The sequence below is a fragment of the Mustela erminea genome, chromosome 18 (genome assembly GCF_009829155.1).
Source record: "Mustela erminea isolate mMusErm1 chromosome 18, mMusErm1.Pri, whole genome shotgun sequence".
Taxonomy (NCBI): Eukaryota; Metazoa; Chordata; class Mammalia; order Carnivora; family Mustelidae; genus Mustela; species Mustela erminea.
In genome coordinates, this window is record NC_045631.1 from 49,855,884 (window position 1) to 49,882,321 (window position 26,438).

The 26,438-nt window shown below is 46.2% G+C and overlaps 1 protein-coding gene across 1 annotated transcript in view; it reads left to right on the forward strand.

The window, feature by feature from the left end:
* CEP112 (centrosomal protein 112) overlaps nt 1-25,789 on the forward strand; it is a 406,137-nt gene extending 380,348 nt beyond the window's left edge. The window contains exons 25-27 of the mRNA XM_032319493.1: nt 20,244-20,345; nt 24,252-24,316; nt 25,135-25,789. Coding sequence (XP_032175384.1) covers nt 20,244-20,345; nt 24,252-24,316; nt 25,135-25,138 — 171 coding nt within the window. The 3' untranslated portion in view covers nt 25,139-25,789. The remainder of the gene's footprint in view (nt 1-20,243; nt 20,346-24,251; nt 24,317-25,134) is intronic.
* Nucleotides 25,790-26,438: the final 649 nt, after the last annotated feature.

A 26,438-nucleotide genomic window follows, 5' to 3' on the forward strand; every position in this document is an offset into this window, starting at 1 on the left:
AGCTAAGTCTGGGCAAAAGCAAGATGAGGGGGAAGCCTGAAGTTTGCATCATGTGTTGTAAAGTTGGCACTTTTTGGTATTTGGTTTTTAAAAAGGTGACAGACAATGATGAAAGGGTCTGCATTTGTGTGTACAAAGATGTTGCCAGGAAATAGAAAGTTAACTGAGAATTTAAATTATGAGTTTTTAAAATTCCAGCTGAGCTGTAACAGTACACAGCATCAGGACCCAAATAGTGAGTTGACTTGCTTATTAGGCGAACCTAGATGTGGGATCTGTGGTGCTGTATCAGGGTATAGTTAGAGCATATTTTAAAAATGATAGAACACAAGAGTTTCAGACCCTCTTCTAAGCATCAATAAACCTCAAAGAAGAGATGCCTCACTGATGGGAGAAACAGGCTTTTTTAAACAGGAGATGAAGCCTATTCACTCAGCAAATATTTATTGAGCACCTACTATGGGCCAGGCACCATCAGCCTGGAATGTATGATGAGTGAGAGGAGCTTTCCTGGAAGAAGCTCTTGGAAGAGACCTCTTCTCATGGAAGAGATTCTTGAAGTTAACCTGTATTGTCCTGTTGACCCAGCGTATTCTTGATTTTTCTGCCCCTTTTTAGACCTCTAACGACTTCTGGTCTTTGATGGTTGCCCTTTTTGTAGGTAACCTCTGCTTTCTGGTTTTTCTTTCTGACTTCTCAGCGCTATACATTCTGTCTTCCCTGGTGAGATCATCTATCCCCAGGGGCTCCAGCACTCATTTATTACAGTGATTTCCGAATTTCTAGTTGTAGGTGCACCTCTTTGTCCAACTCAAGTCCTGCATATCTATCCATGTGGGGACACAGGCACCTTAGTCTGGCATATCAGACCCTTGGGTCTAAAGCCAGCGTCTTTAGAATAAAAACTCCTTGCTGTTAAGTCTCGGTTTTATAGTCCATCTAACAATTGGGGCTCAGTCATCTTCAGAAGGGACGAAAACTGAATCATTAGTCATAGGCAGTACAAATAGAGTTTGTCTTAATACAGAGCAGTCAAGCTAGTGGTATGATTTCAGTGAAGACGGGGAAGGGCCAGCTGCCCCTTTCCCAAAAAATGTTTCCTCTCCTGACTTGTTGGAAACTGAAATTATGGGGCCACAATTTCAAGTAGCAGAGACCAGATTTTATTTTTCAATTAAGGACATACTAGAGCAAGATATCCCTCAAAACAGTCACCCATCACCACTCTTACCAAAAGACATTTGGCAAGGAGAAAGTGGTGAGAAAATGTGAAAATGTTGGGCACCAGAACAGGATGGGGGAGGAGGACAAGATTCTGTGTGCGGACAGAGGGCTAGTTTCGCATGGTGTTGGCCCAGGACTCAGGCAGAGCCTGTCTGGTGATGGGGTAGTGAGGGGCGCCCTTGCTGGGCTGAGCGCCGGCTGTTGTACGCATGTGTTGAATCACTGTATTGTACTCCGGGTGCTAATACTGCCCTGTATGTTAACTAACTGGAATTGAAATAAAAACTTAACAAAAAAAAAAAAAGAAGAAGAAGAAAAAGAAGAAAAAAGAAAAAGAGCCTTTGCAAACCTGTTTTGGCCTAAAGGATGGTATGAACTCTTTCTGTGAATCAGTAGCGCTGCACTGAGAGAAGACAGACCACTCAAATTTTAGCAAAATGAGAGGAAAGAGGTGCCTGGGGGGCTCCATCGGTTGTGCGGCTGCCTTCAGCTCAGGTCATGATCCCAGCATCCTGGGATCGAGCCCTACATGGGGCTCTCAGCTCGGCAGGGCGTTTGCTTCTCTCTCCGCCCCTGCGCTCTCTCTCTAATAAATAAATAAAATCTTTTTAAAAAGAGGGGGGGAGGCGGGGAGAGGAAAGGAAACCCTTCTGCTTCCACCTGCGACCGGGGGGCGCGGGTTTAACTCTGCGTTGCTGTGGGCGAGCACTGTGATTCCGGTCCAGCTTCTGTAATCCCAGGAACGTTGCTCCCCGAAAGCCACGTGCAGGCAGCTGGTTTTAGAACTTTCTCTGTCCGCCTGGTTAAGACTGATGTAGACCTTTAGGCCTTAACCACACGGGATTTTCCAGGTTGGGGGTCAGATTTAGGAAAACGAATCTACTAAAACTCAAGTCACCGGGGTAATAAGGTCTCTTTGTGTTGAAATGTGGTGACTGACCTAAGGATGGGGTGCTGGGCTTCGGGCCCCACCCTGAAGGGTGGGGTGGCTGCTGTGCCAAGACTTCCGGGTGGTGGCAGATGCTGGACTGACCGACCACCAGGCCGGACGGATTCTTCGATGTCTGCATTGTTGTGTGTTTCGTTCTTTGTGGTTGACGCAGAAGTGAAGTTTACTCTCGGTGTACAAGTAAGACAAGCTGGCCTTAGTGCTTTCCACTTTTGTCTGCCCGAATGTATGAAATACGAAGTACACTTGTTCCTGGAATTAATTCTCACCCTAATTCCCATTGCTAAGTGCGAGTCTCTCTTGGACTCCTTTCAATGGGCCTTGTATTTTTGCATAAAAGTCGGAATGTTTTTAAAATGCGTATCTGTGATATAATAAATTATAGAGGTGTTAAGAGAAAAGAATATAGGATTCTAGAGTTTGGGGGTTTGTTTGGGATTTTTTGTTGGTATTGTCTGGTTGGCTTTTTTTTTTCTTTCTTTCTAGTACATCAGAGTGGGACCACAGTTTAAGTCAATCCTATAACGGATGCCAACTCGGAAAATATGCTTTTATTGCCTTACCCCATTGCCCTGAAGTTGTGATTACTCTCCGTAAGTCCTTGGGCTTCTACATTTGGTTCCCTGGACATTTTCCCAAGCTTGTTCAACCATTCGCCTTCTGGACTTCTGGGTTTAAGTACTGTCAGATCAGATTTAAATCATGTGTTGAGGCTTGGTGGGTCCATCATTGTCCTCAGTTTAAGAAGCATTATAGAGGTCACGACATTGCTACAAAGAAGGTGGCACTAATCCCTCACTTTATAAAAGGGAACGCTGTGGTATGCGTTACAGCAAACGCACCAGCCGCACCAGCACCAGGACCCGAGAGCCGGCAATGCAGTCATTTCTTCAGCTCTCGCTGTGTACTTCCAGGGATGGGTAGTACAAAACCAGATGTCAGGTCTTTTTCAAATACTCCTCTCTGACTTAGCATTAAATTTCCCTGAGACCAGATGCCAGTGTTTAAATAATATCCTGGAAGACCCAAAGAGAAGGAATTACTCATCGTGTTTCATTCATATAAAATCTGAAATAAAGGGGGGGAACAGTACAAAGAAACCCGAGTACCTTGCCTACGTCTTGCCAGACTCTCGTCATGTGGAAAGAATATTGCCTTGCTTCGGAAAGCTCAGAAGCGAAGTGTCCTTTCTCTTTAATTACCGATCGAGCCTCCCATTACTGGTTATTAGTGCTTCTTAGTGAAGACAAAAGCAATTTCTCTCGGAGGCAGTTTGGTTCCATTTTCAGGAGATTGGGCGGCACTGGCTTTAAAGCAACTTTGCCCTTAATCACGTCTACTTATTTTATCGACTTCGACCTTGTTCTCTGAAATTATTGCTTTGAGGGTCTGCATCAATCGAGATCCACAGCAAATAACCGAACCCCTTTTCTCTGAATAGTTATTCTCCATGCTGCTCCCCAGGTGGGACCCACAGCCTGACTGAGCACAGGTGCCCTCAGGGCTTGAATTACAGCAAGGCCAGTCGTGGGCAGATCGTCAGCAGTATTGGCTGCTGGGCGTGTGGGTCTCTCGTGAGCTAGAAGCCATGTGGAAAAGGCCCACCACCCAGTGTACAACAGAGGCCAGCCAAAGGTTTGCCACCAATGGAGAAGGTCCACTGAGGTTAAATAGCATGAATGTGTAGTTGACCCTATCAAAATTGGGTAATTTTGCTTTGGGTAAGCAGAGTTGGAACACAGGTAACGGTGCGGGGGTGGTGGGCAAGGGGCAAGGTAGTTGGAGATGCAGAAGGTGGTGTGGGTCTTGGGGCAGAGGTCCAGTGCCCAAGGATCCAGGCCGGTCAGTGTGGTGACTTTTAAATAGTGGCCTTCCTCACGCCATTGTTGCTGCTGATGGGTTGGGTCAGCTTGTTGGTGCCAAGTCAAGAGTCTTGTCAGAGAATCTCAGCCCCTGTCAAGCAATCCACTAGAAATAGCTGGTCGAAACTCACACGGGTTGAAACAGTAAGAATGCTTTGTTTCCTATAACTGAGAAGTGGTATTGGCTTCAAAGGAGGCTTAATCCAATTACTCGAATTATGTGACCAAAAGCCAATTCTCTCTCCATTTTTAGCTCTGTGTCCGCATTGCCGGCTCCATTGTCTGCAGGCTGTCCCCCTCGTGGTTGCAAGGTAGCTGCTAGCACTTCCCCAGCCTTTGTTCCCAGGTTCAAATCCACAGGAGAGAGAAAGTTTCCTTTCCACCAAAGCAGTCTTGGGCCTGGTTTCATTGGCCTCAAGCTCTAATTCTAGCAGCGGCCTGGGGCAGAAGGCAGAGGGGAAAGGCCATTCATGCAAACCAATGGGGTTAATGAAGCAAACCACCATTGCCTGGGGCCTAGGGCCACTGGGTCCTGAGTCCGCTAAAGAGAGAGAACTCCACTGTCTCCGGCCACTGGGCCTCAGTGGCTAATGTGCCTCCTGTCCTGACCTGCTTCATCTTAGCAGCTCCTAGGGCTGGGCTTGCAAATGAAAAGGCCCAGGGACTCAAGCAGAATGTGGATGAAAATGATCTAGAATGCAGAAATGGTCATCATTCAGAGTGAGGTGTAGTCCCGGGGTGCCTGAGGGGCTCGGTCGGTGAGGCATCTGACTCTTGATTTCAGCTCAGGTCATGATCTCAGGGTGCTGAGATCGAGCCCTGCACTGGGCTCCAAGCTGAGTGTGGAGTCTGCTTAGGTTTCTCTCTCTCCTTCTGCCCCTCCCACCCCTGCTTGCACTCTCTCTCTCTCTCTCTCAAAAAAAAAAAAAAAAAAAGTGAAGTGGTATTATGGGCTGGATGTTGGTGTCTCCCCAAAATTCGTAGGAAGGCCGCCAGATCCTAACACGGTTGGCTCCCTGGCCTTGGACTTCTCAGCCTCCAGAAGCGAGAGAGGTAGATGCCTGTGTGGGGGCCACCCAGGTTGTGGAGTTGTGTTACAGCAGCCCAGCTGACCTAAGACCAGCGAGAACCAAGAGGCCAAAGGTGTGGAGATAGCCCTTCCGGGAGGACATCCCTAACCGTGCGGCAGGATTGAGAGGAAGCCTATGCCTGCTGTTGCCTTGGCCTCTGCCTCCTCCGTCACGCCTGATAGCATCTCATCACCGAGTCGTGTGATTTCTCCCTCCTCTTCAGTTCTGTTCGTCCTGTCCACCCTCCTGGCTGTCATCTCTGAATCCCCGTCACCCCGAGTTTGGAGGAAATGGCCTCTTCCTAGCTGGTGTCCCTGCTTCTCATCTCTAACTACTCTTCCTTAAATACCACTGCTGTGGTGTTTTCTCCTGCTTGAAGAGATTCCTCTGCCCGATTCCGAGGGCTCTTGTGGTCGGATGACTTCTCCAGGCCCCCAGCCCCGCAGGCCGGCCTCCGCTCAGCAAGCCCTCGGCCCTTGGCCTCCGCGCCAGTCATGCTCACGGGGCGTTTTTCTTCACCTGGAATCTCCTTTTGCCAAATGTCTGCTCAGCCAGCTGCTGTTTGCCTTGGGGAGTACAGCTGAACACCCACCCACCTGCTCCCCTCTGACCTGCCCAGGCTGTCCCAGGCCACAGAAATCTCTTTTTCCAAGTTTCTGCGATGCTCCATTTCCCCATAGCTGAATGTGTAATGTTTGTGGGCTACGCTGGTTTCCCAACAAAACTGGAAACTCCTTGGAGATAGAGTCTGATTCTTCCTCTGTGTTCCTCGCTGGGCATGGGCCGGTACTGAGAAGGACGAGGAGTTCGGCACTCATCAGGAAAGCCGAAGAGGTGAGCACAGGCACAGAGTGTCTGGGGGGAGTTCTGAGCACTTCAGTTCAGAGCCAGGCTTCCCGGAGGCAGTGGCTCTGGTCCTAGTCATTCCCACCGGACCACCCAAAAGGCCCTGCATCCCATCGGCATAGAATTGTTTAAATGAAGATGTGAAGGTTTTCCCAGAAATTCTCAGACAGTAGTTTAAAGGCCCCTGTGCCCAAGCCTAGCCACCCTTTAATTCTCCTAATCCTCATATCGCCAAACTGGCCACCCGCCTTTCTCCCAGGCTGCTTCTGGTCACGGCACGCGGCCGAGCAACACAGTTGAGCTACCCACACTTCCGAAAGTGCTCATCCCATCAAACATGTGCTCTGCCTTATGGGACATTTAAAGTATATAGTAACCTAATTTTGCAGTCAACAACCCTTATTTTTCCAAGATCATTGAACATGACAATGGTTCACTTTGCCAGGGACTTGGGCCCACCTATTTAAAATCTCCTTTAAAAAAGAAAAAGAGGGATGCTGGGTGGCTCAGTCAGTTAAGCGGCTGCCTTCGGCTCAGGTCATGATCCCAGCGTCCTGGGATCAAGTCCCACATCAGGCCTCTTGCTCTGCAGCGAGCCTGCTTCTCTCTCTGCCTCTGCCGCCGTTCTGTCTGCCTGTGCTCGCTCTCTCTCTCTCTCTGACAAATAAATAAAACCTTTTTTAAAAAAAAGAAAGAAAGTAAAGAAAAGGAAAATGAAATAAAATCTTCTTAAGGCGGGGTGCCTGGGTGGCTCAGTGGGTTAAGGCCTCTGCGTTCGGCTCAGGTCATGATCCCAGGGTCCTGGGATCGAGCCCCGCATCGGGCTCTCTGCTCAGTGGGGAGCCTGCTTCCTCCTCTCTCTCTCTCTGCCTGCCTCTCTGCCTACTTGTGATCTCTGTCAAATAAATAAATAAAATCTTTTTTTTTAATCTTCTTAAGGCCAGGAGGAAGCAAGATTAATTTTCTCAAAGAAAATCTATCACAAAAAGATTTTCTCGAGGCTGTAAAAAAAAAAAAAGTTAGCGTGATGCAACATAAGTGGTATCCTTGTCCCCCAAGTCTCAGACTTTCTGCTGCCACCATTGGTTTTAAATATATGTACAAGATAAAGAGGGGAGTAAAATGATTACAGAGTTCTGAGCAACCCACTTGGGCACTCGAGCCACACAGAAAGATCTGACAGCAGCCTCTAATAGTTTGGAAATAAATAGCAAAAACAAAACCCCTAGAATTCAATCTGAATTAGAAAAGCCACTCTTCCTGTTTGTTTTCACATATAAATGAGGTGGTTGAAATGTTCGCTATAATATATTTTACCTTGAGGGCCAGTAAGCATGAAGAATAACATTAGTCATAATATCAGCACTTAATGTTTAGGAAATTTTTTTCTATTTTTAAATAGTGATTTTTGTCTGTCCTTGAAGTAAAGAAGAAAGCTGTCCCAATGAGGATCTCTCAGCCAGCAATGCTTGTCGAGAGCTTTTCCCTTTGTGTCTTGACTTCTCCACCATGAATTCTTTTCAGACATCATCAGAATATGCTTCTAGATTTCAGTACATTTTTAATATTAAAGAAATGTCTTCAACTGAAAGAACAAAATCTTCCTGCTCTTTACTTGACCTTTGTTGGTTTGATGTGTTTTAGAAAAGATCTGGGCAACAGTTTTATAAAGAATGCACCGAGACATTCCTGGAAAAGCACACTAGTGCAAACAATAATGAAAAGAAGATTAGAAGAGGAAGCCTCTTGCTCAGTCTAACGGACTGCTAATCTCCCCACAGTTTCTTGGGGTTGTGTTGGTTTTATTGAAGACAGGAACAATGTACCCAAGTTTTTTAAAAGATACTTTAATGTAACTATTTCCAACAGAAATTTTACTGTCGCATATGTCTCAGTAGACCAGGCCAACTTAATATTCCTACCAGTGTGTCTGATTTGTGAAAACAGAAACCCCGTCTGTCTCGCACTAAATGTGAGCTGCTCTTGGGCCATTTCTCCATCAGACCTAGAGCAGGTGTAGAGCCCAGAAGTATGTGGTCAAGTGTGTTTTGCTTCATGCAAAGTCCAGCCTGCATAAGAGGCTGGTAGAAATGCCTGCATGTTGGTAAAAAAAAACAGTTCTTATATAATGTTTTCAAGCTTCAGCTCAATAATGAGGTAATCTTATTTTCTTTTTCAATAACATTGACCTCCAGTTAAAACATAGAACCTATCTATGCTCAGGGGACCCACAGTCTAAGAGGAGAAAGCAGTGAATAAATAATTACCCTGTGACAATGAAGTAAAACAGAGGCCCTGGGTACGGAAGACCTAGATACAGGTCCTAACGCACCTGCTAACTAGCTGAGTGGCTGTGACGAAGATACAGCCGCTCAGCTGTTTCTTCATATGTAAATAGTCCTGCAGGTACCCCCTGGAATTAGAAGGGAGAGTTGATAAACTAAAATATAGGCGGAGGGATGCCACGTGGCGCGTGGCGCGTAACACAGAGAAAACAGTCATTGTCAGCCGCCGCTGGTGATGACCGCCCGCTGTTAGATGCGTCAGGCTTGCAGGTGTACTAGGAGGGAGTGGTCGGCCTGCCTGGACAACTAAGGAAAGGTGTCCCAGCGAGAGGGTCTGTGTGAGAACAGTGAGTAGCGCTCCAGCTGGTCAGGGGGAGAAGAGAGAACAGAACGATATGTGCAAAGGCACGAGGCACAAAAGGGCGTGGGATTTGGGGGGTGGGGTGGAGTGCACGGTCCCCCCTGGAGCACAGCCTTGGGAAACAAGATCAGCCGAGAAGGCTCTTAGGGGACCCGTGCCAACAAGGTTGGCCTCGGTCTAGAGATTAAAAGAAAAAGTCACTGAAGAGCTCTCCTGATGGGGGGTAGGCAACGTGGTCAGATCTGCATCTTTAAAAAATGGGCGACAGTGCAGATAAGCAGTTGAAGGAGAAAAACAACAACGAGGAGCCGCTTCTACCTGCCTCCTTCGCCCCCTGCCCACTGCACGACCCGCATCCACACCCGACCGCTTGGCTGACCCGAAGCTCGCCACACGCACTCACCTGCGTGCCTCCCGCTTTCCCTCTCCTCCGTCCAGAAAGTTCCTCCTCTTTCCACGAAGTCCCAGTCAGGTCTCATCCCCTCTCTAAAGACTCCCACTAGCCCACGGAGAAGCGATCAGTCTCTCCGATTCCCTTCCTTGGCCCATGATGCTTCAGTTATGTCTTTATGTAGCTCCTTTTGACATGTCCGATGTCAAACGTGCAAGCTTCCAGAGGACAAAACCCGTTCTCCGCTCCACACAGAGCTGCACAGAGTAATCACCCGGAAACGCTGGCCAGATCCAGATCCCGACCGTCGTCATTCAGAACGCCTGAATGGGGTCTTTGGATAACTGCACGTTCCCTAACTTTTAATTGAATGAAAATTCCTTTTATCTCTGCTGTGTAAAGGTGAACAACGCGTGAATGTAGTCAGTGACTGTTTACAATGGTGTTTTGAAATTGTCTGCTCTGAGGTTGTGGGGTCTCTGTTCCCATTCGTTGGGAGGTAAGGGGATTCATGCACAAAATCCTCATTAGTGTTAATTGGAACTGCCTAAGTAAATCCCGGGGCACCAGTGGGACAATGACCGCCTTTGTATTTCTATTTTGTGTTTTGTATAGAATGCTCTATCTGGCAAGACATGCCTTCTCAGACATAAGGAGATAATTGGTACTTTGAGGGAGAGATTTAACTTATTTATAATTGTCAAGAGTTTAAATATGCAGAAAAGAAAGAGCAGTCATAGCTTGCCTCTTTTGAACAATGCCCTCAAAGCAGGTCAGAAGTCTCAGACGAGGTCAGGTATTCGGAGTGACGTTTAAGGGAAGGGCAGGTGCGGATACTCCTACTGTAATCCTCGCTTTAAAACGGGAAGCAACGTATTTATCAACAAACTACTTCCATCCTAACCCTTTCGTGTAGCGTCGCTGTTCACCCACGTCTCTCGGGCCTGCCAGGCGGTCTAGATGGCTGGCCACCTGGGGGGCAGGTGATGCCCGTGGTCCTTGGCCTCCCTGCGGCCGCCCCTGCCTGTGAAACCCAAAGCCGTGCTCCCCACCCTGCTGCCTCTCAGCCCACCTCTCCTGCCATTCCTGATGTGTCTCTGGTTCTGCTTCTCCTGCGCCCTGCGCGGGGAAGCCCCTCGTGGGTGACCCTCTGCTGCTGGGGGGTTCTTAGCTTCTCCTTCCCCTTCAGAGCGCCCTTCCTTTCCCGAGGCTTCACGTGCTCTTCCAGCCCAGGCTCTCAGGCCTCCAATCTCGGCCTTTCTCGTCAGCTCCACGGCAGCCTCCCCTCGCCAGCATCTCCCAGCACCTACACTAAGTAAATGCCAACCCGAAGCGTGTCTCCTCCCCCACCCACGCGCAGACAGGCTCCCTCCAGCCATTACCCTGTCTCTCCAGGGACACGGCTCGTCTGGGTACGTGGCTGAGGCCTAGATTCTCATTCAGCTCACCTCTCACTCTTGTTTCTTGCGAGCCAGCTCAGGGTCAGCATCTGTGATAGGACCTTCCCACCACCTTGCCGTTAAACCTGCGCGCTCACTCTCCTAGATCATTCCAGCCGCTCCCGCTGTCCCTGAGGCTCAGGCTGTTCCTCTCCTGACTTCTCTCTGCAATATTTCCAGATGAATCCTCCTCACCCCCCACCACCTCCCAGGGCCCTCACCGTGAGTGGGCACAGTGCGGGTTTAGATGTCCGGTGTCAGCGCCAACTTGAGCAGTAAGTCACTGTGGTCCTATTTCTTCGTCTGTGAAATGGGTGATATTATCTGTCTCCAAGTGTTCTGGAAGGACTGAATGGCGTCTTGACCACAGGTGGAAGGTGATGCACCCGTTCCTCCGTACGGTGCCTGCCAGAACAGGTGTCAGGGTTGATTTCTCTTTATTTTCTGTTACATTCAACCAAAACTTGGTGGGATGGCTTCTCCTGCCCTCCATAATTTCGGGGACCCGACTACCAGTTCAACCATAGCTCTGTTCGTCATTAACTCATAAGAACAATGTTCGCTGAGCATTTACCATATGCCAAGTGTTTCAACCTTACTTCAGGGCATGAAGAGTAAATATCAAATAGACTCCGAAACCCTGACCAGCCATACCAAGTATCAGTGTCGCTCCGTACGTCTTCATGGGTCTTCTATTTAAGAAAGTCAGTTAAAAGTCTCAGGAGCCTTTCCCCTCCCTGCCTTGGGTGTGATTTTGGTCCTCTGTGGATGGACCCTACCTTTGCACAAAGTCTGGCCCCACGCAGAAAGGGCTGACCCACTCTCTCCGAGAGGAGAACAGTGAAAACCACCCGGTCCCTCCCCAAAGTGTTCTCTTCAAACCCTTTCAGAGGTGGATCTTCCAAAGTAAAGTGGACACGCTGCGACCCTTTAACTCCCGTAAACTCGACCCTCCCGGTGTCCACGTTTTCCAAGACATACCTCCCCAGGCTCCCCATGCCGCCTTTCTGAGTCTCTGCTTCCAGCGATGGTATTGTTCAGAAGACAAGCATTTAGAAACCAAAATAATATATTGCAGTGAGAAAGGAGCCAGCATTTAATTTCAGGAGAAATGCACACCCATACACACACACACCAGGAAGCAGGGGTCATCTAATGTGGCCACCCTATAGGCAGTCTGGTGGTTGAGGAAGCTGGAGGAGGGGGCAGAACAGGGATGAAGCCAGCTCGCCTCCCTCAGGGCAAATCTCAGCAGCCCTGCGGGCCCCAGGGTTTGCCTCCGATGTTCTCAGCCCTGAAGCCGGCCTGCTTATCCGCAGCCTCGGCACTGATTACAAACCACAGGACCGTCATGGTCTTCACAGACAGAATCTACTCTTGGTATTACGGGAAAGGTTTTGTGATTTGTTTAATCTAGACATTCTGAAGCTCCTGTGGTCTGAAGACAAGACGGACCTAGCACAGGGCGCTGTGAGGTTTGAGTCATTCATTCACTCAGCAAATGTTTGTTGAGCTGCAACCATGTGCCACGCCCCGAGATAAATGCTGTCGGCCGCAGTCGGAGGGACAGCAGAACAAGCGTGCGGCCCACTTTGTGGTTCTGTCGAGTGCAGGGTGTCGGCTGACCTTTTGGGGCTTAAGCTTAACCTGTGGAGTCTCTGTCAGAACCCTCAGCTCTTCCATTGTCATGTAAAAGCAGCCACCGATAATAGGTAAGCCAATGAGCATTGCTGTGTTCCAATAAAGCTTTATTTACAAAAATAGGTGGTGGGCCAGCCCTGGCCGGTAGGCCACAGTTTGCTGACCCTTTGTCAGACACAACACGTAGATGCGAGTTCGTATTTTCCCTGTTCTCCCTTGTTTCAATCACGACCATTTGAGTCGTGATTTGACCAACCCAAACTGAGAAATCTAAAGGACAGGGCAAACTTCGGGGTCAGCTGGACAAAGGACCCGGTTTCTCTCTTCAGTTCTCAGGGCTTTTTCCTCGGGATTGTCTCCCCTCTCAGTCCAGCTTTCACTCGTGGTAGCAAGATGGCCGGCGAACCCCAGAATGACATCCCCTGGGTGAAGTCTAGTGGGTGAGAGGGTTGGTCCCCTGTCCCTCTCTCGGTGACTCCGGTTACCTCAACTTGGCTCATGGACCCAGGCTCCAGATGATCCCAGCACAAGGGGAATGTGATATGATGACTGGCTAGGCCTTATCACATACTATGCGCATGCGACTGTGGGAGGGGAGGGGTGTATTCCAGGACCCAGAAGCCTCTCGAATGAGTGCTTAGAGGGTGAAACAAATATCCACCACACATTATCTTGTGAAATTCGAAATGAGTACCTCTAAAGGCCACATTTGTTTCTAGGAGCTCTAAAATAGGGTTTCGGATTTTTCTCCGACATCAGGAGGGAAGGCGTACCGCTTATGGGCAACATGTCCTCCAAAATTTTAATATTCATGCTTATTTATTTCCTGCCACAACCTCAGTCTTCTTATGTATTTAGGTCTTTGCTTCGTTGACAGAGTTAGGCAGTTTATTGGTCATTTTCTGGCCTCTGATTATCGTACCTGATTCCCGTCTTTTCTATATGTGTTGATTCTTATGAATAGACTTATGAGACCTGGCTTTCTTTCTGCTGTCAGGAATCTTTTCGACTACCTGCAGCTGAATTTAGAGCATCCAAAGCTAACTGAAGTGCGTGGCTCAGACCACTGTCTTCACCCTCAGGCCACCACTTTCTCCAAAGTACCAGAAAACTATTCCTTCCTCCTAAAACCACAACCCTTTCCAGAAACTAGTTCATGCTCTCTCCTCCCACTAGAGAGGCTGATGGCGGCTTCCTTAATCAGCCACCCCCTTTCCTGGGAGGCTTGGGGGTCCCAATGTACACGGAACAAGGGAGTCCTATGAGCCACTGCCTCGGTGTGAGGGGACCCCCGTTGGAATAAAGAACCATAAGATAAAACCATATAGAAGAAAGAGGGGAAAATGAAATATTTTGAAGATTGTTGAGAAAATTATGGTTCCTTCTACACTTTCACTTTGTATTTGAGAATCAAAGTGCACCAGCTCAGCCGCAGAGCACCTTCCTTAGAATGGATCTCTCTTGGCAGTTGCTGTGGCAACGCATAATACCTTAACCCCAATAAAAATGAGATTTCTTAGAAGGCAGAGCATTTTTTCTCAGCTGCACTGGAACATTTTTTTGGCATCATCTTTTACTACAATGTCTTTCATTCTTATTCTTTAAACCACATTGGAATTCAGTATCAAACCAATGAGTTTCCTATACTCACGCCCCTAAAAGCCCATGCAAAAACTTTATGGTGCACAAAGGCCCTCTGCGGAGAAACATCCCCCGCGTTTCTGTTCGCCTTCTATCAGATCCCCCCAGTAACCTTCCTCTCTGTGTCCCCCACCTCTTACCTGCCTGTCACCACCCTTCAGAAGCCCAGCGTCCTTTTGATGTCCTTCACTTACTCCAAACCCCCCACTGTAGTGCCTACCCGTGTTCAGCCGCTCTCGGAATATACGCTTCAAATTTACCCCTTGTTCTTTCCCTCCTCTCTGACCCCCTGCAACTTACTCAACAATCAAACTCAGTTTGCTTTACGACATTCAGCTAAGCCAGGTGTTAGGACACAGCTCTGAATACACGAATTCACAATGAGAAGAAGAAGCATCTGATAATTCCCCCCAACGCTCCCGTATATAACTAAATGATAGAAATCCAGGCAGGATGGAGAGGAAGTTCTAAGCTGAGATCCTTTCCTTCAGAGATTCCCCACCTGTGAACCCGAGCTATTGACAAGGCTCTGAGAAAACTCACATATACGCCAATCACGGTCAGTACCCAGGATAAATAACACAAGTCAGAAACAGGTACTACTGCTTTCCAAAGATATGTTGATGATTTTAATTATAAAATCCAAATTCAATTAAAATCAATCCCGAACTCCTAGAAGCTTTTGTCATAATGTACTTTCTCAACCCGTAAATACTAATGTGAAAAGAGACTTAAATGGAGCCCTTAAGGGCTAAGTTCATTGCGAATATATGCAAATAATTGGCTATGAGGATTTCTAGCATTGCAAATAATCAGAAATCAAAAAGTATAGTAGTAGAGGCTTGGTTAAATAAAAAATATATATATATGTAATTCATAATATACGTAGATATTATGTAATGAAATATATATGGATAGTCTCCATTATATGATGTAATGATAACTAACATTTATTGAACATTTATTTACTAAGTGCCACTCTTGTAAAACTTCTATATATATTAAATTACCTAAATCTCATGGCAGCCTCAAGAATTTATAACTCCCATTTTCCTGATAAAGAAACTGAGGCACGGAGAAGTTAACCTTCCCAAGGCATGCAGTTAGGGACCCAACTCAGATTCAGCTCTGACATTCCCGCTCCAGAGTCTGGGTTCTTATTGTATTAGGGAGGTATTAAGACTGTATTTAAAAAAAGAAAGAGAAAAGTAAAATGGGGGCACCTGGGTGGCTCAGTTGGTTGAGTGTCTGCACTCTGCTCAGATCATGATTCCAGGGTCCTGGGATCGAGCGGCACTTAGGGCTCCCTGCTCTGCCCCCCCCTTCTCATGTACTTGCTCACTCTCCCTGTCTCTCTCCAATGAATAAATTTTAAAATCTTGAAAAAAAAATAAAGAAAAGCAAAATGTATTCAGAGTCAAAAGCAGGATGGACATCCACATGTGATTTGGAAACAGAACAGAACCCCAGAGTGATGAGTGAAGCCAAAGCTGCCAGTACGGGGTCCCGAGCCCATCAGCAGGCAGAGGCAGCTGGGAGAGAAGTCCCAGGAGTAACAGCAGATTGCTGAGAGGGCTCCTTGCCAGCTAAATGACAAGAGAGTGGGTCACAGCTTGAAAGAGAGGGCTGGTGTGGCCCCCATTCTCCAAAGGAAACTGAGGAAGACTATTGCATGGGACAGGAAGTAGGCAGAAGAAAAGGAAAAAGGGCCTATTGTGAAGAAAATCACCCAGGCACCTGGTGAACGGACAGAAAGAAGCCAACGAACCTGGTATCTGGAAGTGACAGGACCGTCCCGTGATGGGGGATGGGAGGTGAATAGAGGCCAGATTGTGGGGGACCTTGTTGGTCTCACTAAAGGATTTTACTTTGATTGTAAGTTTTTTTTAAGATTTTTATTTATTCATTTGAATGAGGAGGGCAGAGGGAGAGGGAGAAGCAGGCTCCCTGCTGAGCCAGGAGCCTGATGTGGGGCTCGATCCCAGGACCTAGAGATCATGACTTGAGCCAAAGGCAGACGCGCCACCATCGGAGCCACCCAGGTGTCCCTGATTTCAAATGTTAAGAAAATTTGAATCCAAAATCAAAACCAACATACCCGGTATTGCCGTGGGTCGGGTGTGAGATGAAGGCATTCCAGACTGGGATGGTCCTGGGGCGACGCAGAAAAGTGGGGCAATCGTTTAGAGATGCCATCAGTAGAAGTCTGACTCAGTTCCCTCTTTCCTCTGCTGAGCTGAGCCCCAAAATTCTCAGTTGGATTTTGTAAAGTCGTATCAGGCACAGCCATTTTCCCAAAATGCTTCACTCTTAACTCAGAAAACAATTCACAAATGACCGTGCAGGGACATGTGACATGGGAATCCCAGGGGGCACCAGTGGCCTCCCCTCTCCTCACCTCTTCAGAAGTGAATGCCATCTTGGCTCGTGGAAGCTTACAATAAAATACCCCGTGGCTGAGACACCGTCCCTAAGCTGCAGGCTTCCATCTTACTTGTTGTTTTGTTATACCACAGGAGGGGGACATGTTTCACATGGTTTTGACATGTCAACATGACTAGTTGAGAATGTTTTTCAATAAAAACACCACAAAATGTGTTTTCATTCTCCTCCTGTATTTTCAGTGCAATTGTAAGGTTTTCCAAGTTCGCTTTTTTCAACCATCACTTTGGGTTTTTGTCTCCAGAGATCCCATTGGCTCGAATCAACTGCCAATTGTGTACGGTCAGTAGACTCTGGTTTATCCAAATTTGGCCGATCTCCCGGGCTGTAAGTTTTACTTGAGTGTAACACTGAACTCCGGTTATGGATGTTCTCTGTCTTCATGGTCCTTTTTAAAAATTAAGGGAAATACTGTCAGCGCTGTGCTTTTGAGGGAAAGGCGGACGATCTGTTGCCATGGCGCGGGGCACAGCTGTCTTTGGTCACGTGGGTGCTGTGTTATACCTACACTATTCCCCCTCTGCGCCCAGGGGACTTACTACATTACAGGAATGTCATGTCATCGTCATGACATCCTACGATTCCTAATTTTCCTTTGCTAAAGCAAAGAAGGTTGAAGGAAAGGGAGACGGGGAGGCTGATGTCTATTTGGCATGAGGTGGTTGAGGAACGTGGAAGAGAAGATAATCACACCCAGCGATTTTAGAGGACGGGGGGAGTGCTGAGGCGGGGTGGAAAAGAGCCAAAACTTTAGTCCTGAAAATGCCCTTCCAGAATTACTCAAGTGAGCACGGTCTTTGAATGCTTCTGCATTTAATAAACTAATACCGCCCTCACTAGTATAATTGGACAGTGTATGCTAATGAAAATTTGAATATTCAAACCTAATAATAAGATAGATTTATATATAAGAACTTTCATTTCCCGTAGTTAAAGGAATTGTACGTCCATCAAACCCTTTGCTCCAATCAGTTTGGCTTCCTCTGGCTCCTTGATCTGTTGTAAGGCCACATTCAGACCACAAGGGAAATGTGGGAAGGCAGGAAGATGAAGGGAGATTGGCATGTTTGGCAGTTCATAGACTGATTAGTCTATAGATAAGTATTATCACCCCCTCAATATTCCCCCTCAAACACATCCCGGGTCAAAGGTGGGGATAGAAAAATAGTAGCAGGAGTCCAAAGTGATATGAAGGAATATAAGCTAATCCTTTCCTTCCTCTTTCTCGTTTTGCCATGTGACGAACTTAGATACAGCCTTCACTGGCTGGACCATAAAACTGTGCTTTTGTGGGGGATTTATGGAATCTCTAGTTTAGGGAAATATGTGCATTGCATTTGTAGAGATTATTTTAAATTAGTCTTCAGTTAAAATTTTAAACCAATGGGAGAGGATGAGGAATGAATTATTATTGTCATTGTTGTTATTGTAGTCATCAAAAAAAAAAAAAAAAAAAAAAAGCAAAGAACAGATGGACGTCTGGAAGGACGGTCATGCACCCGCCCCCTTCCTCGGCCTCTTTTCTACTGGGGAGAGCACCAGTGTGTAATGGATGAAAGTTCTTTAATCGGTTGTGTCTGTGGTGTCCTTTTCCTTTGGGGCTGGAAGAAACATCTCAATATTTGAAAAGGTTATTTGAGAAACAGCAGGGCATGTGGCTAAGAATGTGTGCTTGACAGTTGTTAGACTCCTTGAGTTCCCATCATGACTCTCCTGCCTCTCTGTTTACCTTGCTGGGGTGTCAGAAGGATTCACCACTTATTAAAGCACTTAGGATTAGATCCAGCACATCAGAAGTACTCCATAAATGCTTGCTGGTAGTAACATTATTGACCTTATAAATAGAGCAAAACAGATTAAAGTTTTCCATGACTCTATTAAGGTAACAGGATTCTGCTTGGTATAATGATTTTCAAATTCAGGATATGGGTTTAAAGATTCAGGGTAGTAATATTTTCCTGGTCGATAGTCTCATTCATAAGTGAGGTCACTTCAGATTTTCCAAGAGCTCATTTAAGTTTACTCAGATTCATTGAAATCATAAAAAGAAAGGAGTAATTGACAGGAAGTGGAAATGCCCAGATCCTCATAAAAGGTTAGAAAATAGAGCCTACTGAATTGAAAAGTGATACAACTGGGTGATCAAAGGGCAGGTTTGCTCACACACCGCTCTCTGCTATCTGTGGCCCAGCCCCCAGTAGGAGGAAGCCATCAGATATGAAAAGTGAAGCAGGGACAAGGAAGTCAAGAGAAACTATGAGAATTAACAGAAGCTAAGGGCTTGGCCTTCACCACCAAAGTACTTAAAACTGAGGGAAGACGGCCCCAAGAAAAGATGGAAATGGCACACACAATGTCCCAAGAAAAGTGGTCATCATTAGTACTAAAACATACCCCAGTGGAGTTCCTGAATCGAGGAAAAAGAAAATCACATGGGCATCCAAGCAGAGAAAGAATGACACCTTCACTACAGCAAACAACCCAGCCACCTTCAGACTTCATAGGAACACATGATGCCAGAGGACATTGCAAAGAAAGTCACCAAAGTCCTCAGGGAAAGGAAGTGGGGCTGCGCATTATTATACCCAGCTCAGTGGTCTTACAAATGTGCACAGTGGGAAGATACTCCAACCAAAAAAGGATACAAGACAGCACACACGAGTCCCTTTTGAAGGAGTAGTAGCTCAAAATTTCAGAGCCGATGTTGAACAATAGAAAAATCTAGTCAACATAGTAGCTTGATGACCCTCAGCAAATGTTGCCCTTAAAATCTGGTTTATAAAGCATATGTTTTGCTTTGCATGTGCCTTTCATTTTGATCTAGCTATTGAACTTGAATCCAAGAAGAGAAGGTGGGAAAAATCAAATATTACATCATGGGGAGAGATCCTGTTTCATTATTTCTCTTTTTCCTTTTAGGTGTAAATCACAAGATTATAACATATGTCAAGAAACACTTTGCCAAAAATTGAAAAATCATATTCTAGAACATTTGCAGTGGGATTTTAGTGGATAATGAAATGAACTGTTAGAACACATTTCTTAATTCAGTTTAGTCTAAGAAAAGTTGGGAATTAAAGGCTGATCATTTTAAATTATCCTCAGTAAATCAATGCACAGACTTGTCTAACTGAGCTCAGTTGCACATATTTTCATAGTATGTTACCTTATTTCCAGATGTGTCCGATGAATCATTTATGGAATACTGTGCAATTCTGCTTTAATATTTGGTTAAGTTACATGCAGTAGCTTTTTTTAATTCTGTTGCATCTCAGATTAGGAGGAAGAGAAATCAACAGGAGAAAGACACCAAGACACACACGCACGCGCGCGCGCACACACACACACACACACACACTCACACTCATGTACCTCTCCCTCCTGCACAGACATAGCCCTTCAAAGACCTTTCTTCTGCCTTCCTTGCTTCTGCCTTCCTCGCTTTTAGGGCGATGAATGCATGAGCCACCAAACTCTGCTTTACCAGCCCAGGGATCCGTCAGTTAGCTGAGCCTAGGCTTGATTGCGTTCTGGAGGGAGAGGGAAGGCCAGGAGCCAAAGACCCTCACGGTGGCAAGACCGTTGGGTCCACCTGAGTTGAGGACTCTTGAAGGCACAGCTGCACAGATTCTTCTTTATTCCTGTCCTCATTGTCCTGTCCGTTCTCTCAGGCACCCACATACCTAGCCAGTTGGAAGGAGTGTCTTAATCAAAACAACAACATAGCATGAGTTGTCCTCAGATCACAGCACATCATGACCGTAAGCCACATCCTGATCAGGAAAAGGTCAGTGTAGTGTGATATCACGAGTGGTGAGGAGACAACAGGTGTTTTACTTATCACGTGTTGAAAATTGTATTAAGAGGGATTTTCAAGGAATACAGGTGTTTCAGGCTCTGTCTGTCCCAGGCTCGCAAGGGCAGACCGGTGCCTTTCCAGTTTGTAACTCTGTCTCCTGTTGTTTTGTCTTTATTGGCCACATGCAGCAAACTTACCTTTGTGATAAATAGATACTATTATTTACTATTTTAAATGTAAAACAGTCATTTTTGTGGAAGAATTGGTAAGCTTTCATTTTTTTTTCACTTTAGATAACCTATATACGACAAGAATATGAAACCAAATTCAAAGGGTTGATGCCAGCGTCTCTAAGACAAGAACTGGAAGACACCATTTCCTCCCTGAAGTCTCAGGTAATTCCTAGAATCAAGGTGTTTCCTCAGGGTTCAGGTGGTGTGTATATACTGAAAACAGACTCACAAATAAGCTTAATTCTGAATTGATGCCAGAAATTAATGTAGTAACATACATAACATAAGGTACAACTGAGGATGAATTGGTTTTTGTTTGGGTTTTTTTAAAGATTTTATTTGTTGGAGAGAGTGAGCGAACATGAGCTGGGGGAGGGGCAGAGGGAGAAGCAGAACCCCACCCCCCGACCCCTGTATTGAGTAGGGACCCCGATGGGATGTGGAGCTCAATCCCAGGACCCTGGGATCATGACCAGAGCTGAAGGCAGACACTTAACCGACTGAGTCACCCAAGTGCCCCTGTTTGGATTTCTTTTTTTAAGTTTTTCTTACTAGTTTTGGAACTCATTGTCTCAATAAGACTTTCTTATGAGCTCCCGTGAAATTGAAGTGTTCAGTTATGGTTACTTTCCCTCATTTACAGCGCACATTCCCATACAGCTCCCCCTTGCTCCTCTTGGTACCAGGCCTCAAATGCCATCGCTTGGCACATTGGGGGATTCCTGACTGTGCGAAAGGGCAGAGAAACAGAAACCATGGTTAAATTAGTATTTTTATTCTGGTGTGTTCTGTACGGTTGTTAGACACAACAAGATGCATTTTAAATCCCAAGCAGGATAATGACAGGGTATTCAAACAATTCAGTTAAATATTTCATGCCAAAATGTGTAGTTCTTGGTATAGGTTATGAAATACAGTGTGAGAGAGGCAATGGGTATAAATTTAGATGCTTAAAATTATTTCACAACTTCCAGCATCAGTTTTCTCCAGGTACTTCTAGAATCTGGTCTATTGCTAGTCTGATCTATTGGTCTGACATCTGATCTACTGCTAGTCTGTCTAAACTGGGAAAGAATCTACACATTCCCATTTCGAATGCACTTAGGAACCTAAAACGCACTTTTCCCCTAAAACAGTCATGTTCCCTTTATATGTCTAAGAATCCTCATATGACTGAGATGGATGAAAAATAATAACTAGGACCCAGAGTAGCCAAAACCATCTTGAAAAAATAAGAATGAATTTGGAGGGCTCGTGCTTCCCAATTTCAAAAGTCACTACAAGGCTGTCGTAATCAAGACAGTGTGATATTGACAAAAGGATAGACACAGAGATCAATGAAACAGAACTGAGGTTCGGGGGGAACCTTTCATAGATAGATAGATAGAGATAGAGATAGAAAGATATAATAGATATATTAAAAATAAATATTTTAGATTTTTTTTTGTTTTTGGTCAGTTGGTTTCCCAATGTTCCAAGACTGAGGGAAAATGGAAAGAAAAACACTGGGACGATCAGATAATTCAACAAGTGAGCGCAAAACGGGTCACAGACCTAAATGCAAGAGCTAAAAAACTACAAAACTCTTTGAAGAAAACTCTAAGAAGTCTTCTTAGATCAAGGAGTGACTCTGCGCCTTAGGTTAGGTGGGAGTTATTTTTTTAGCTGTGACACCAAGAACACAAGCAGCAGAAGAAGAAAACAGATGAACTGAACGTTGCTAAAAGTTAAAACTTTATACTTCAAAAGACAACATTCAGAAACTGAAGAGACAAACCATGGCATAGGGGAAAATATTTGCAAATCATGTCTCTGTTAAGAAACTTTAAAAAAGGGGCACCTGGGTGGCTCAGTGGGTTAAAGCCTCTGCCTTCGGCTCAGGTCATGATCCCAAGGTCCTAGGATTGAGCCCCGCATCGGGCTCTCTGCGCAGCAGGGAGCCCGCTTCCCCCGCCCCCCCCACCTGCCTCTCTGCCTACTTGTGATCTTTGTCTGTCAAATAAATAAATAAAATCTTTAAAAAAAAAAAAAAAAAGAAACTTAAAAAAAAAAAAAAGGAAATCATACTTTTTTCTAGGAAAGCTGTCTTGGTTCTCTGTGCCAAGAACAGTGCCTGCCACATAGTAGGTGCTCAATAAATTGATTTACGAACCAGTAGGATTTGATGATATTCACATAGGCTCTTTAGAATGTGCAGGACAAAGTGCGGGCAGCCAATGTCGGCCGCCCCGTGTGTATTCCCCTCCATCCAAAGCCTCTTCTCTGAAGATGAAATGTTCATTCCATCATTTATCATTCCGTGGACTACGGTTGGCTCTGCTCCTGCCTCCGCTGCTGCCTATAATCCTAAGTACTGCAGGAAAGCATTAGTGCAGAAAGGGTTAAATCTCCCCCTTGCATCATGGTTTACCCATTAACTTTGTGGGAGAGCTTCCGTGGGGTCAGCAGTGGAGGACCTGGCACCTTCAGAGGACTGGGTTTTTTTTTAGAAGAAAAGAACCAAGAAAAGAAACGTGATAGCCACCTGCGGGGCTTCTGTTATCATTCACATCATTTCGCTGTAATAAAAGCCACTTCAGCCTCGGAAAACCGGATGTTGACCCAGAAAGAGAAGGCTGCCAGCTGCGTGAGGGCCTCAGCACTGGCAGCTGCGCAGGGGAGTCACCAGCCGTGGAGTGTGCAGATTTAGTTTGAAAGCACAGGTGCCTGTATTTTCTGAAAATTGCTGGGATTCCAATTGCAAAGCAGGGTGGGGGAAGGGAGGCCGAATCGGCGTAATCCTTGCATCTGTCAACATTATCAATCGTCCTGTGGGTCATTTGAGCAATGGGCTGGAGTGAAAACCGGGGTGGTATCATAAGTAAGCGAAACCGACGGGGACCCCTTGGATATGGACCCACATCCTCTCGCGCAAGCACGTTTGCTGTTCTGCCGGCTGTGTTCTCTTGCCTAACTAGGCTTCTGAATCAACCGTTGCCATGGTTTCCGTTCAGAGGTGGCAAGGGTAAACAATTCTGAAATGATGGAATGCTGCTGACTGGATTACATGGAGCCAGAGTAGAAGTTACCCCCAAACCGCTTCTATTTGCTTGTGTAAGGTGCTTTTGAAGTCATACCCAACACAGGGATCTTTAATACTATATAGAAATGTATGCTTCCCAAAACACCACACTGTGACGATCTGATTTACGAGAATGTGCTATGCGGCTTCTACTGGGCTTATCACGGCCTCCTCCTAACCTTGGGAAGCAGCTGCCATCGGTCCCATTTCCCAGATGAGGCATCAAGAGCTCAAGTAACTTCCCTAGAACCTTCAATGCCAAGCCAGGACTTGAATCCAAGCTGGCCCAACTCTGGCTTGGGCTCTTTCCACTACCAGCATTGCCTCTCCAACCTCAGGGACTCCCCAGGATGGACTGAGGTTTCCAGAAGACAGTACTTTTCTTTCTCCTCCCTCTTTCATTCGTCACAGGCTGGTGAACACCAGCGTCCCACCCAGCCCCCTGAAAGAAGCTGGGGACACAGAGATGAAGAAACATCCTCCTTGTTCCAGAAGAGCTCTCCAGTTATTTGAAAACAAATAACCCCAAGGCAGTTCAAGAAGTACTAATAATGGAGCGCAGGAGTAGGAGGCCAGAGGAGGGGCCCTGACTTTGCCGAGGAGGCGGGGAGCGGTTGGGGAGGCGTCCAGGAAGTCAGTAGGAGAGGTGACAGTGGAGGATAAACGGAAGATGGTTAGCCAGGCATTCCAAAGAGAGAAAATGGCCCATGCCAAAGGGCAAAGGAGCCGGGAGGACATGGTGTACAAAGTGGTGATGGTGGGGGAGGATGAGCTGGGGCCCCAGGGACGGGCTGGGGCCAGACCAAGATGGCTCCACAGTAAGGAGATCCGATGGATTCTCTAGGCTCGGATGGATTTTCAAGAAGGATGCTGTGTGAGCAAAGGTGACAAGTACAACACTGACATTCAACGAATCCTCTGCCTGTTATCTAGGGAGCCACGTTACTTACACCCCAATGCCCTTTCAACCACATTCTCCTCTGCTCATACACGGTGTCTTTTTCTAGGTTAACTTTCTGCAGAAGAGAGCATCCGTCCTTCAAGAAGAGCTGACGACATACCAAGGCAGAAGGTACAGCCCACTCTCCTAAGGCCTTCTGATTAGTTTCTGTTGCTGGCGCCTGTGAGTCTCCTGGGTTGACAGTAGGGTTTTTATTAAAATCCTTACACATAGTATCAATTTTGGGGAAAAAATACTGATTTTGTAAATTAAATAGCCCATCTGGGAAGAGCCACCCACCTCTCATAATCACTGTGCTTAGCACGATCAGAGCAGAATGAGAGGACGCGCAGGTGCCTGACAAGTCTGGGCCTCCCCTGCACAGTCCCGACAAGACATTGTCTTGAAGCCCAGTTGCAGGGTTAAGGAGACCGTCTTTTAAGATAGCGAGGTGATGCAATCCTCAGCCTGGTAGCCCACATCTTCAAAGGCCCGTATCCCCTGGAGGTTTGGCGCTGCTTACAGATGTTCTCCAGCCCAAAATAGATAAACGGCTTGGTGGTGTGGCAACACCGTGACTTTAGTACCCTCAGCGTGTGCTTCGCAGGCTGCCTTTTTAGTCCAGGGTTCCCAGAGAGAGACATCACGGACATAGATTACATTAACCTGCTCTAAGTCAGTCAGACAACCTCCCTTTTCGTGCAGTGAAAGGCCAAAGCACTTATTTGGCATTGGATTAAAAGTTAAGACCTTGTGAATCATTCACCTTTCAAAAGATTCTGTTGCCTGGTACAGATGGGCTCAGATCCTTTCTTGGCATAAATGATGAAATTTTGATATCAAATACCTTTTTAACTGCTATCCAGCCACTCCCGAGTTAGGACCTCGTTTATTGTTGACATGCCCATTAGACCTGGAGAAAATCATTAACGGAGTCTTTTGATTTTCAGGTAACCGCAGGAAGGCTTACCTGTGTAGCTCAGGGCGAGGGCAGTGGACGTCACTGTCCAGGCCACACTGTGGATTTCTTCCAGCAGGTTTGAAGACTTGGATACTGTAAACTGTGAGATCAATGGCATTTTTTAATACTTAAATGTAATTAAGATCATAAACACATGCATCACTCATATGCTTTGGGGTGGTTTTATTTGTGTCTGCCTAAGTTATTATTTTTTTAACATTCCTTTATTTCACATTTCCATATTCGCGTGCGTTTGAGCGTGTGCTGAGAATTGCGTATATTGGGGAAAGAAATGATTTCTCGTAATATGCCTTGTTGATGCTTTTGTATAGAATTTTACCGGTTCCATATGATCAAAATCACGTTTGTAGTATCGTATCACAGTTTTTAACATGCTTATGTCGTTCTCATGTTCATGTTCATATATTATTAAAACATTATATTTTGTACTTATCAATTTTATTTCTACTTTTTATTTCACCTCATTTGCCAAAATAAACATGACCCGTACCTGGTATTTTTCCCTAAAAAGTCCTGACTATCTCAAACTGTACTTTGGGGGAAAATACCTTGTGTCCCGTCGGAGATCACATCCATTCATTTATTTAGAATAAAAATCGCCGGGTCCTCGGATAGCAGTTTAAGGAGTTGTCGTGTTGGTGTCGTCTGACCCTGGGACATCAGAGTGGTGTAAGAATTTTAGGTAGTAGCCATGGTTTTATTTCTGCTTTCTCTTTTTATGGTGGTGGTTTTTGTTTTCCTATTAATTGGTGCTCTTTAAGAAAACCTAAAAGCATAGGGGTGTGTCCCAAGGACACGCAAGCCAGTGGCAGGTGGTGGCAGATGAGCTGTGATTGGTCCCGTTTTCCTCTGCGGATATGGTGGTGTTCCCGTGATTGGATGTTTGTCTCCACCCAACTGGCCAATCAGCACATTGATTCTAATTGGTCATTGCTGATTGGTGTGCGTCCTATGCTGAATGGTCAGCCCCGTTTGCCGAGGCAATTTTGCACTGCAGTGGGTGGACGCTCGGTCTTCTCTCGGCGGTCGTGGTGTGCGCCGTGGGCCCTCGGAGAAGCTCGGAAAAGCCGGACGGCGGGCAGGGCCGTGATCATCGCGTTCTCTGTAACAGGACAGGGCAGAGCGTTTCTGTGTGCTTTTTCAAAACTCGTGCATGTCCCCACGCCCATCTCTGCTGTTTGCCGTCCAAGGATTAGTCTCCCTTCCCTGCAGTGTAACTGGGACCAGACATGGCAAGGAAGTACCAGGTTTTACGCCACTTCCAAAGCCGGG